General features: G+C 38.1%; 1 protein-coding gene across 3 annotated transcripts in view; it reads right to left on the bottom strand.

The window, feature by feature from the left end:
- Positions 1-12,593, bottom strand: part of Chic1 (cysteine rich hydrophobic domain 1) — a 62,484-nt gene continuing 49,891 nt past the window's right edge. Inside the window, exons 6-7 of one of the 3 annotated variants that reach the window (XM_045140698.1) lie at positions 1,325-1,406; positions 1-157 (exon numbers count right to left, since the gene is read on the bottom strand). In XM_045140698.1, coding sequence (XP_044996633.1) covers positions 1,341-1,406 — 66 coding nt within the window. In that variant the 3' untranslated portion in view covers positions 1-157; positions 1,325-1,340. Of the gene's footprint in view, positions 158-1,324; positions 1,407-2,311; positions 4,381-7,094; positions 8,285-12,593 lie in introns of those variants that run through there. The other 2 variants (XM_045140699.1, XM_004660926.2) reach the window with 2 other exon arrangements.

Genomic DNA, 12,593 nt, shown 5'->3' with positions numbered 1-12,593 from the left:
TCTGAGCTAGCCTGGGGTATATGAAAACCTGTCTCAATAAATCAAAAAAAAAAAGTACTGATTTGGGCAACATACATAGCTTCAAAAAAGAATTTTAGGGTCTGTGGCTCAGTGGTATTGGTCAAGTTCGTTATGTGGAAGGTCTTGCGTTCAACTCCTAGAATAAAAAAAAATAAGTATTTTATTAGTTATTAGAGGGAGGGAGGGAGAAAGGGAGAGAGAGAGAGAATGGTCATGCCAAGGTCTCCAGCCAGTGCAAATGAACTCTAGGTGCATGTGCCAACATGAGCATCTGGGACTTGGAGAATCGAACCTGGGTCCTTAGGCTTCACAGGCAAGTGCCTTAACTGTTAAGCCGTCTCTCCAGCCCATAGCCCCCAATTTTTAAAAATATTTTATTTTAGGGCTGGAGAGACGGTTTAGCAGTTAAGTGCTTGCCTGTGAAGCCTAAGGACCTCAATTAGAGGCTGTATTCCCCAGGACCCACTTAAGCCAGAGGCACAAGATGGCACATACATCTGGAGTTCGTTTGCAGTGGCTGGAGGCCCTGGAGTGCCCATTCTCTATCTATGTGCCTCTTTCTCTCTGTGTCTGTCTGTCGCTCTCAAATAAATAAAAGTAATTTTTTTAAATTTTTTATTTGCTAGAGAAACAGAAAGAGGGAGGGTTAGAACGGGCACGCCAGGGCCTGTAATCACAGCAAACAAACTCCAGACACATGCACCACCTTGTGCTTCTGGTTGACTTGGGTACTGGGGAATCGAACCTGGGTCCTTAGGCTTTTCAGGCAAGTGTCTTAACTGCTAAGCCCCATACTTAGCTATTTTGCATTTGCAAAAAAGGAGGCATAAGTTTTAAAAACCTTTTTTTTTTTTTTTTTGAGGTAGAGTCTCGCTATTAATCCGGGCTGACCTGGAATTCACTATGTAGTCTCAGGCTGGCCTTGAACTCATGGCCAGCCTCCTACCTCAGCTTCCTGAATGCTGGGATTAAACGTGTGTGCCACTATGCCCACCTTAAAATCTAACATTACTGAATGTTAACCATCTGAGTACCAACTCAAGCAGAAGATTCTTAACTGAAATTTCTTATACAATCTGTTGAGTAGACTCAAAACTTCTGCCAAGTAGCTTTCTCATTTTGACACTGCCTGCACAAGCATTTATGCTTCATAAGGTAGGACTGTACTTGTGTTGAATTTTATAGTATATGAATAAACATGTAGGATGAGTGGACAGTCATTCAATCATAACTTTCTAGTTAGTCATATGCCAAAGAACACAACATAGGCCCCCAAAGCCAATACATGGCATAAATTACTTACAGTATCAGGCATAACATTAACCAATGAAGGAAGAGGCAGTGTGCAAACCACAATCATCAAAAGGAACCTTCCAATAATCACCCTATAATGATGAAAACATAAGGAAATAAAGAAAGGTGCACTCAGAAAACACACAATTTAACTCAATTAACATAGATCTGCACTTTATTTTAATTTTGCATCCTGAGAATAAAATTTTATCTGACAAATGAACAACGACAGAAGCAGCAGTGAAAGTTTCAGAGGCAGGTATCCTTCATTTTGGCACAGCTGTATATAGGTTGAGTTCTTCCAGGAGGAGTCAATCCTGGACTCAAAGGAGAAAAAGGAATTCATTCCACAGGCTATGCAACACTACAAGATGCAGGAAAATTCTTAGTTTGATGAGCATATCCATTATTATTCTCTTCTGGTAAAGCTGTCCCAACAGGAATGCTCTGCCAAAACGTAAAAATTGTAGGATTTTCGACCAGACTTTTTGATCAGTGCCAGTTTTGTACCTATATGACATCCTGTTCTTGCAGCAGAGATTCATATTTGTATGTGGTTAATCTGAGGATGGCAAATGAGCTTGTACATTATATAATTTCAAACATTTGTAACATGTTTCAAAGTCCAGGCATTTAAACAGTTTTAAACTAATGCTTACAACATAAACAGAAAAGGAAATTAAGCCAAGATAAAATGAAATAAACCGGAGTAAAAGGAACATATGAGAAATTATTGCCATGATTTGTCATGTGGAGTTTATATACAGAACTACCTTAATAGACTCAGAAATTAATATGTAGTCCAATGCTAGAACATGGCATTAAACACTTCCCATATTTGCAATTCTATGTGTGTATACATACACACCTCAATAAATTAGCTTAGTTATATAATTTGGAAACAAACAAACAAACAAAAGCTGAAGACAAATTCTGACCTGAATTTTATAGCCCAATCTAGTCAATAATCTGCCCTTTTGTATTTCATTACTTAAGGGCTAGTTAAATGATCTGTGGAGAGAGTCAAATAATCTTAGCTCCAAACATTTTCACTATGTGGATCTCTTCAAGATTCCTTCCCTGTATTTCAAGTATTAATTAAATTATACATGATAGTGACTTTCTCATGTCCACTAATCAAAAGCATGCTGTCATTCATAGCTTCTGATCAGTGTTGATAAGCAGGCTGACAAAATGAGCAAAATTCATGGAAACTTCCTATCTTAGCTGGCTTTTCAGAAGAATATGTGGTTACTGTGTGGTTTTTAGTATATATTTTGAAATAATTCTCTCTCTCTTTTTTTTTTTTTGGCAGGGGGGAGGTTCGAGGTAGCGTTTCACTCTAGCCCAGGCTGACCTGGAATTCACTATGTAGTCTCAGGGTGGCCTCAAACTCACAGCCATCCTTCTACCTCTGCCTCACAAGTGCTGAGATTAAAGGCATGCACCACCATCCCCAGCATATTTTTAAATAAATCTTGAGAAAGGCTCAAGGATACTCTCTACTACTACTTTCATTTTTCCCAAGATGGAAACCACTGGTTTACCATAACCTACTTTTCCTCCCTAAATCAAGTATTAATACAATTAATCATGTTTAACAACTAGGAAATTAATAATGAAATTTACTACTGAAAAATAGGTTAAGACTAGAACACTCATTCTGTAGGGTAGGAGGAAGAAAACAACAACATGAATTTAAAGTAACGTCTATTTAGAAATCATATAATTATGATATCCAGGTATTTTTTAGTCAACTTCAAAGCATACTAGTATGTTTACAAAATCCTCAATTCCCCTGTGAGGTAGGTCCAGATTATTGTCCCCACTTCAGCAATGAGGACACGAGGTACAGAGGAATTAAGCAGCAGAGTTAAGAATTAAACCAGAAGCGACGTGGGTTTGAACTCCACATCATGTTCCTTTCCACCTAATTTCATCAATTTTTTTTTGAAAAGATCTTTTTGAAGGTATGGAACTTGCTAAAACACTGAAGCAGATACTGAATAGGATGTGAAACTCTTCACATAATCTTAAGTGGGTCTTTCTATATCTCCATTATTGGTCACAGCTATAATTCTTGCCTGGATACCAACTGCATAGTCCAATTCTACATAGGCAAAGTACAGAGACCCCAGTCCTCAGTTCCTAGGGACACTACATTCACTTTTATCTCTACAATGGAACTAAGGTCTAACAAGCATCGAGTTCTTTGAGTTTTTTTTTTTTATATTAACGCATATCAACTAGCAGCCAGTCAGCAAATTGAACTTCTACTGTGCAAGGCACTGAGAGTTTCCACCATGAGTAGCAGATCTGAGATAATCGTTCTGAGATTCTGTAAAGAGTTCCTAAAGATTCCTAGAATCCCAGAAGGCTAAATAATCTCAAATTTTCTGTCCAGCTACACGTTCAATCCCATAGTTTTACAGATGAAAAGACTGACATGCACTTTAAGTGACTTACTTGAGGCGCACAACACTAGATCATTTCTTCATATAGTATGGGTTTGACAAAATCCACAGAAAATAGGGATGTATTCTCAGGTTGCCATCATCAAAATAAAAAGGCTGGCTCAGAATCAGGTAAGGGAAATTTGGGGCAAGATATATATATACATATATACACACACATATATATATACACACACACATTATTATACATAAATATGTAATATATATATAAAATACATAAACATGTAATATATATGTATATATATATCCTTCAATTTTTAGCCCATATAGTACATGAACAAATACTAATAAAACATTCCTTTTCTGTGAAAATTTCCAACACTTCACTACTAAGAGAGCCTGAATATTGACAACTGTAAAATAGACTTCTTTTTAAAAGCACACATTATAAGCATAACAGGACATAATTCCAATGAATTTGAGCACTTACATTCAAATTAATGAAAAGGACTTCCACTATTGGAAACTGTTCCAATTAATAACATGAGTGTAACTCCTATATTCTCCTGGGTCAATGTAGTAAATTCTATTGAAATATTGTCTGGAGACTTTTATGTTCAAGTAGTGGTTTGATTATTAAGTGGCAGCTTATCTGTCAATAAAAATAAAAGTGCTAATGATTTTTAAAGCTCTCATTTGAAAAAAATATCCATTTGTTCACAGGCTTACAAATGCTGTTGAACTTGACTCAAGTTATCCAAAGCAAAAAAAGTTTGCTGAAATGGTAATGATAGATATTAAGTTTAATTTCTGAGACATTAGTGTTTATAGATAATAATATGGAAAGTATGAGCATTAAATACTTAAAAGGGTGTTTTGTAGGGCTTCAATTAAAGACAATTGTCCTTCCAGAACCAAGTTAGATTAAATGCTTACTAGCACTTAAGCTATAACAATTTTAAGTGACTGATAGTCATATTATGCAGTATTTTGTCATAAGCATATGACATAATTGGAGGAAAACATGGAAATGGTCTTAAATAAAGCAATACAAAATCCTAGTGAAGTGTTTTGTATCTAGTTTAGAAGAATGATTTCTAATCTAATAATCTCCCAATCCATTCATTCTGCTTTCTTCTGCACACCATGTTATCTTTGAAAAAGACAAGGCACTTCTCCATCTACTTCTAAAATTTGACTACAAGAATTTCTTTTCTAAAGTAACATGGAGGTAGGAGGGAACACAGAGTAGAGGACCATGTCTTAGATGAATAAATCTATAAATGACATTTGCCCATATTTGTTGTTAACACATATGCTGTTGGTCTTTCGGATGAGCTTAAAAATGATCAGTTGGATCAATTTATGAAGGTACATTTTGGGGCCAAATGAGAAGCATCAGAATGTGACTTTTGTCTTTGAGACAGGGTCTCACTCTATAGCCCAGGCTAGCCCTAATTTATTATGTAGCTCAGCCTGGCCTAAAACTCAGAGTAATCTTTTCGCCTCAGTCTCCTAAGCACTGGGATTAGAGGTGTGAGCCATCACAACAAGCTTCTTAGAACAGGACTTAAAAAAACATTTAAATTGCAATCTCAAAGCCTAGTGAAATTTATATACTTTGGCAAATACATGAAATTCTAAAACATTTTTCCTCTAGAAACTATCATGACAGTTTTCATAAAGGGATATTATGTAATAAAAAGTGAAAATTAAATTTTCAACCAAATATATAACTCAGTGAAATAAAAAATGTTGGATGGGGGCGGAATTAACTGCCACAGTCTATGCAGTCACTTCATTATGTGCTATTGCCTACTGCAATAAAAACATCCTCCCCTACCCCAACATTCCAAACAATCCCAGTTCTAATCAGTTTTCTTTAAAGGAAAACAGTCGGAAAAAGCAGTCACATAAGGAAAAAAAAAAAAGGAAACAAAATTGATTGTTTTCTGGGTATCTCAAGAAACTAAGATTCGTCAAGCATCATATTGAACAAAATAAGTTAATACACTTAAGAGTGATTAGTTAAAATGAAAATTACACATACTGGTTTTTATGACAAATACTATTATAGCTAAATTATACTTGATCATTTCCTGATACATTCTATTCCTATCTTAATATTTGTTTCATGGAAACAATTCAATACATTTCCAGTTGCTTTTTGAACAAAACCAAGTGTGATTTATACATGTCAGAAAAAGTTACTATGATCGTCACTTTAAATTCGAAGGTTACAGAAAATGCAAGATTTTTGAAGGATGACATTTATAAGCAATTATTCTATCAGTGAGAATTAAAAGTTCTGTATTATGGTGGCAATCCATTTGGGTATTAAAATGTCACAGTTTGAAGCATAAATTTGATGATGTTAGCTAGAACACATACCATAGACACAATTTTTCCCTGACCTTAACTATAAAACAAGACATTGGGTATGCATCTTAGGAGGTTTCTTTCTTGTCTATAAAAATACAGCTTCAATTTTGCAGCAGGCAGACATATTTGAAGGCATACACAATATATGAGAATTTAGAGATTTGGGGTAGATGGGAGGCATGGGGTAATGGGATTCCACTGAAGGAGGTGGTAAAGTATTTATGCAAACCAGTATAACCACATGTCAAATAGTGCATCTTTCATTCCTCTTCTATTAGTCAATGACTATGGATTTCAAATTAGTTATAACTTTTAAAAGTGGCTTTAAAAGGCTTGTCCTTGTATAAAGAAATGATTGTTCTCTTCACTGGGATGATTGCTTACCTAAAAAGCTTACTTAAAGCACTAAGAATAAAATGACAAATAGAATATAATTCAGTCTTAATCACTTTTTTGGGGGAGGGGAGTTTCGAGGTAGGGTCTCACTCTGGACCAGGCTGACCTGCAATTAACTATGTAGTTTCAGGGTGGCCTAGAACTCGAGGTGATCCTCCTACCTCTGCCTCCCAAGTGCTGGGATTAAAGGTGTGTGGCACCATGCCCAGCCTCAGTCACTTTTAATTTATTTTAAGCACTATGAATTAGAAACAATGCCTATATACAGGCATACATTTGCAGTTGAATTACTGTGATATAAAGCTCTTGTTATGTTAAAATTTCAAGTTAGTAGAACTATGGTAACCTCACTCAATTGTAAAAGAAAACTAGAGAAATATGCACATACCAATCAAATGTTTACATGTGTAGTAAAATTTCAAACTAAAACACTTTTGTCTAACTACTTGATTTTCCTTACTAATAATTTCCAAATATTTTAAAAAGGCCCTCAAACACAAGACTGACAATATTTCATCAACTATGACTAGGCCACTATTTACTCTTTAGCTGTAGTTTCTTTTCCTTTTTTTTTTTTTTTCCGAAGTAGGGTCTTGCTGTAGCCCAGGCTGACCTGGAATTCACTATGTAGACTCAGGGTAGCTTTGAACTCACAGCAATCCTCCTACCTCTGCCTCCCAGTACTGGGATTAAAGGCGTGGGCCACCACGCTCCCCTGTAGTTTCTTAATTAGTTCTTTTTCCCATAGAAGATTATCTGAATTTTAGAAGAGGATTTGCAGTGGCTTTCATTTCTACAGTGAGGCTGTAGAAATGAGTCAGATGTGAAGTATTTTGGGATGGGGTCAAAATGGGAAATATTGAATTACATGGAAAAAGTAAGGTTATTGGTTTCAGGTGTAAAGCACAGTATCTGAAATAATGATCTCAATTTCAATCCACTTGTTACAAAGGACAACCCTATCCTACACCTGAAATTTAACATACCCATTATGGCTTTCCCACAAAACAGCATGTTAAAGGTCTACATTCAAAAGGATGCTTGCAAATTTCATTCATATTAAAATCTATGCAGAACTGTTGGCAATACATTAAGAGTAATAATACATTCTGTAAACCATGGCATACCACATTTTACATTATGCAAAGAGACAGTATTTACAAGTCTTTAGGAGTTTAAATATTTTATCCACTAACATAAGTGACAATTTAGCAAAGTGCAGGACGAAACCAGTGCTATTAATTGTATGTCCTTTAAAAGCATATCCTTTAAAAGCAGAGTAAAACCATTTCTAAAAGCTACCAAAAGCTTATTTAAGTGTGTCCAGTAAGGGATTACAGAGCATTAAATAGCTTAGAAAAATGATGCATATTTAGAAACAATGAGTATGAAAATTATAAGGCAGCATGCTCAGAACAAGATTTTTGTTTTGTTTGTGAACATCAGCACTGATGGTTTTTTAGTGGCAACTATATATATGTGTGTGTGTGTGTGTGTGTGTGTGTGTGTATTTAAAAACTGTGAGTGCAAAACACAAGCCTCATTGAATAACAAAAAAATGTGCAAAGTTTTTCTTCTTAAATAACACAAATGAGTGAGGAAAATATTCTATCATTATAAAGAATAAACTGAACACAGCGAAAGAGACCATCTTCATTCCAAAATCATCTACAAGGCACTAAGGGTAGGAAATGACAGGTAACACAGAAGTGACTGAATAAAACTCCTCAGTCAGGCCGGAAAATAGGATATTTTGGTAAGAATTCTATTAGTATTACCTGTAAAATAAAAACAAAAGAGAATATATTGACAAAATATTTTTCATTTAACATGACATATATAACTTAGAAAGTCTACTCAGTTTTCACAGGACTATAATTTTGATCCTGCATTATAAAAAGCAAGTGAAGTACATGAAAAAGGTATATGCAGCTGACAGAAAGCTGGAAAAAGCCACTCTTCATGCAGTTCAATGGGAGAAAGAGAAAGCACCAGTGAAGATGCTCAACAGTGGACACTGCAAGCCTTATATTGGGCCAGCCAGGCCAAATGAGCCAAAGGGGGCAATAGTGGCATGTCTGTTATAGGGGGAAACAACTGTCCTCTAATTGGACTGGAGGCCCGCTCCATGGGAGGGAATACATCCCTGATACTGAAAACTTAAAACAGGGGTAGTCATGAGCCCTAGAGGTGTAACGTCTGCTGCTGTCTGGCTAAATGTATACATTATGCTTATCAAACTGCCCAGTAAGCACTTCTGTTAATATTCACACCCTTATATTAATGCTACTCTCACTTTTGGTAAAGAATCTCCTCTTTTCAGATGGCAGTGACCTTGGGACAACTCAGAAAGCATCATGGTGACAGAAAGAAATGACCACAGTGCTCAGTACTGCAGTATCTCTATCACACCTTCCAAGGCTCAGGGTCTAATGCGGAAGAGGTGGCAGAAAGAATATAAGAGACAAAGGAAGGGCAGGACTCCATACAACATGCTCCCCCCAGACACAAAATGGCCTGGATATCCATGGCCTCACAGTGCCTGACACTACCTGCATAAGACCATCATAAGAGGAGGAAAAGATCATGACATCAAAAGTAAAAGAGAGACTGATTGAGATGGGGAGGGGGTATGATGAAGAAAGGAGTTTCAAAGGGGTAAGTGGGGGGAGGAAGGGTATTACCATGGGGTATTTTTATAATCATGGAAGTTGTTAATAAACATACATAAATAAATAGAAATAAAAAAACAAATAAAAAAGAATTTACCATAGGTTGTGATTAGACTGACAATTTAAAAAGCAAACTGGAGCCTTGAGAGATGGCTAAGTGGTTAAGCGCTTGCCTGTGAAGCCTAAGGACTCCAGTTTGAAGCTCGATTCCCCAGGACCCAAGTGAGCCAGATGCACAAGGGGGCACACACATCTGGAGTTCGTTTGCAGTGGCTGGAGGCCCTGGCGTGCCCATTCTCTTGTTTGTTGCTCTCAAATAAATAAATAAAAATAAATTTAAAAAATTTAAAAGCAAACTGGAAAACTGGAGCTGGGTGTAGTGGTGCATGCCTTTAATCCCTAGCACTTGGGAGGCAGAGGTAGGACTGTTCAAGGCCACCCTGAGACTACATAGTGAATTCCAGGTCAGCATGGGCTAGAGTGAGACTGCCCTGGAAAAACAAAAACCAAAAGCCAAAAACCAACAACAAAAAAAAGCAAACTGGCAAACAAAACTAAGTGCTAGATAGACATACATGGTTACTAACTTGGAACAGCTTGAGTTGTGGGTATATTTGAGGCAACTTGAGGGACTGATAATGGGGGGGGGTTAGGAGGACGAGAGGGTAGAAGAAAGCTACCACAAAACAAAAGACAACATGAATTAGTGCCATACAAACCTTTCTCCTGGATAGTAAAGTAAAAGACATAACCCTCGATAAGAGTGAGGGAAGATTATCTGGGCAGAAGGGCCCTGGAGAGGGTGGAAAAAGCCTAAAACCATGGGTTCTGGTTTATAATTCCTAGTGCTAAAAATGGGTTACACTCCACAATGAGCTGTTTATTAGAGAGACCTATGAGGTCCCCAAAACAAGGCAGGCTTCTGCCAAAGCACTTGGTTCCCACCAGAGCTAAAAGGTAAGACCCTATTGCTGAAGATACCACAAGCAACTGACACAGGACATCGAGAGATCACACTGGAATTTTGAAGGAAGCCAGTTCCCTGATGGTTAGCTCTCATACTGCTGGAAAGTGCTACATGAATTGCTGCGGGAAAATGGCCATCAACAGTGTGAACAAGCAGAGGCTCCTGGAAGCTACAAAACCAACCACCTGGACAAGATTAACATACCTATGGAATAGTAGCACTCAGCCTATGGCTTTCTGGATAAGGGGCCTGTTCAGTGGGAAAGAACTCATACCTGGTATTGGGAATCAAGTCAGAAGTCTGGTTAAAAAGAGTGGCCACACCCATCAAAAAGCCTCTCATTAACTATCCCCTTTAATTCATATTGCTCTCACTCTTGGCTGAAGAATTGGTTGTTTCGTTTTTTTTGTTTTTTTTTTTTTGAGGTAGGGTCTCACTGTAACCCAGGCTGACCTGAAATTCACTATGTAGTTTCAGGGTGGTCTTGAACTTACAGCAATCCTCCCCCGCCTCCCAACTGCTGGGTTTAAAAGTGTGAGTCACTATGCCCGGCTCTGTTTCCTTATGTTACAGAAGGCATAAAAAACCGGGGATAACCAAAATCCATCAACATGACAAGAAAAGCCAGGGCCCAGATGACACTACAGAGGCCCCAGTTACACAAGGAGTGATGCTCTCACGGGGAGCCTGACCACCTGTACCAGGGAGATGGTATTGGCACTGAGGACACTCAAAACTCATCAAAGCAGAAATCCAGAAGTGGCTGACAGCTCATCACTAAAGTAGATTTATGGGCTGGAGGGATGGCTTAGTGATTAAGGCACTTGCCTGCAAAGCCTAGGGACCCATGCAAGTCAGATGCACAAGGTGGCACATGAATCTGGAGTTCACTTGCAGTGACCAGAGGCCCTAGTGTGCTCATTCACTCTCTCTCTCTCTCTCTCTCTCTCAAATAAATAAGTAATACCCGAAGGCTCAAGGAACATTGGGATGGAAAGATTGAAAAAGCCACAGAATGGAAAGGAGAATCCAGAGGTACACCTCCCACAGTGACTGACTGCTGCATTTATAACCATACCCCCATGATGAATACCAGTCACCCCACTGTGGTGGGGCTTCAGTGGAATGGGGGCAGGGAGGAGGGGATGTAATAGGATAACGCAAGTGGAATAGGACCAAAACATGATTTGTCCATACAATAAAGTTCCTAATTAATAAAAACCTAAGTGCTACAGCTAAAAGTTATTATTTGCAGTAAGCATTTGTTCAGAGTCAGAAGAGCAACTTTTATGTTCTTACGCCCCCATACTTTTTCTTTTAGTGGAAGACATTAAACTACATTATACAGAATAGGAAAAAACCCTTTACGCTTACATGTTTTTCAGTTGAGGATTGCTGTCTTTTCCAAGTTGTTTGTAAACAACAAATGCCCAAATAGATTGACTAAAACAACTTTTTTTTTTGAAGTAGGATCTCACTCTAGCCAAGAATGATCTGGAATTTACTCTGTAGTCCCAGGCTGACTTTGGATTCACAGTGATTCTCTACCTCTGCTTCCCACATGCTGGAACTAAAGGCATGCCCCACCATGCCTGGCTGACAGCAACATTTTTTTTTTTTTTTTTTTTTTTTTTTTTTTTTTTTTGCTTCCTGAGGTAAGGTCTTGCTCTAGCTCAGGCTGACCTGGAATTTTTACTAAGTAGTCTCCAGGTGACCTTGAGCACTGGGGGATCCTTTTATCTCTACCTCCTGAGTGCTGGGGTTAAAGGTGTGAGCTAGCATTCCAGGCTTTGACTAAAGTACTTTGAATTACAATGCTTTAAAATATAATTATAAAGCCAGGGCTGGAGAGATGGCTTAGTGGTTAAGGCGTATGCCTGCAAAGCCAAAGGATTCCGGTTCGATTCTCCAGGACTCACATAAGCCAGATGCACAGGGGGTGCATGTGTCTGGAGTTTGTTTGCAGTAGGTGGAGGCCCTGGTGCCACATTCTTTCTCTCCCTCTCTCTCTGCCTCTTTCTCTCAAATAAATAAATAAAACATTTTAAAAAATAATAATAAATCCAGCCAGGTGTAGTGGTGCATGCCTTTAATTCCAACACTTGGGGGAGGCAGGAGGATCTCTGTGAGTTCAAGGTCACCTAAAGACTACATAATGAATTCTAGGTCAGCCTGGGCTAGAGAGACCCTATCTTGAAAAAACAAAAACCTGCGGAAAGAATATAAGAGCCAAAGGAAGGGTAGAACTCCTTACAACATGCTCCTCCAGACACAAAATGGCCTGCATATCCATGACCTCACTGTGCCTGACACTACCTACACAAGACCAAGAGGAGGAAAAGATCATGACATCAAAATAAAAGAGGGACTGACTGAGATGGGGAGGGGATATGATGGAGAATGGAATTTCAAAGGGGAAAGTGGGGTGGAGGGAGGGTATTACCATGG

Source organism: Jaculus jaculus, chromosome X (assembly GCF_020740685.1).
Source record: "Jaculus jaculus isolate mJacJac1 chromosome X, mJacJac1.mat.Y.cur, whole genome shotgun sequence".
Classification (NCBI taxonomy): domain Eukaryota; kingdom Metazoa; phylum Chordata; class Mammalia; order Rodentia; family Dipodidae; genus Jaculus; species Jaculus jaculus.
Note: the sequence above shows the minus strand (reverse complement) of the source record. Positions and strands in the feature narration are given on the sequence as shown.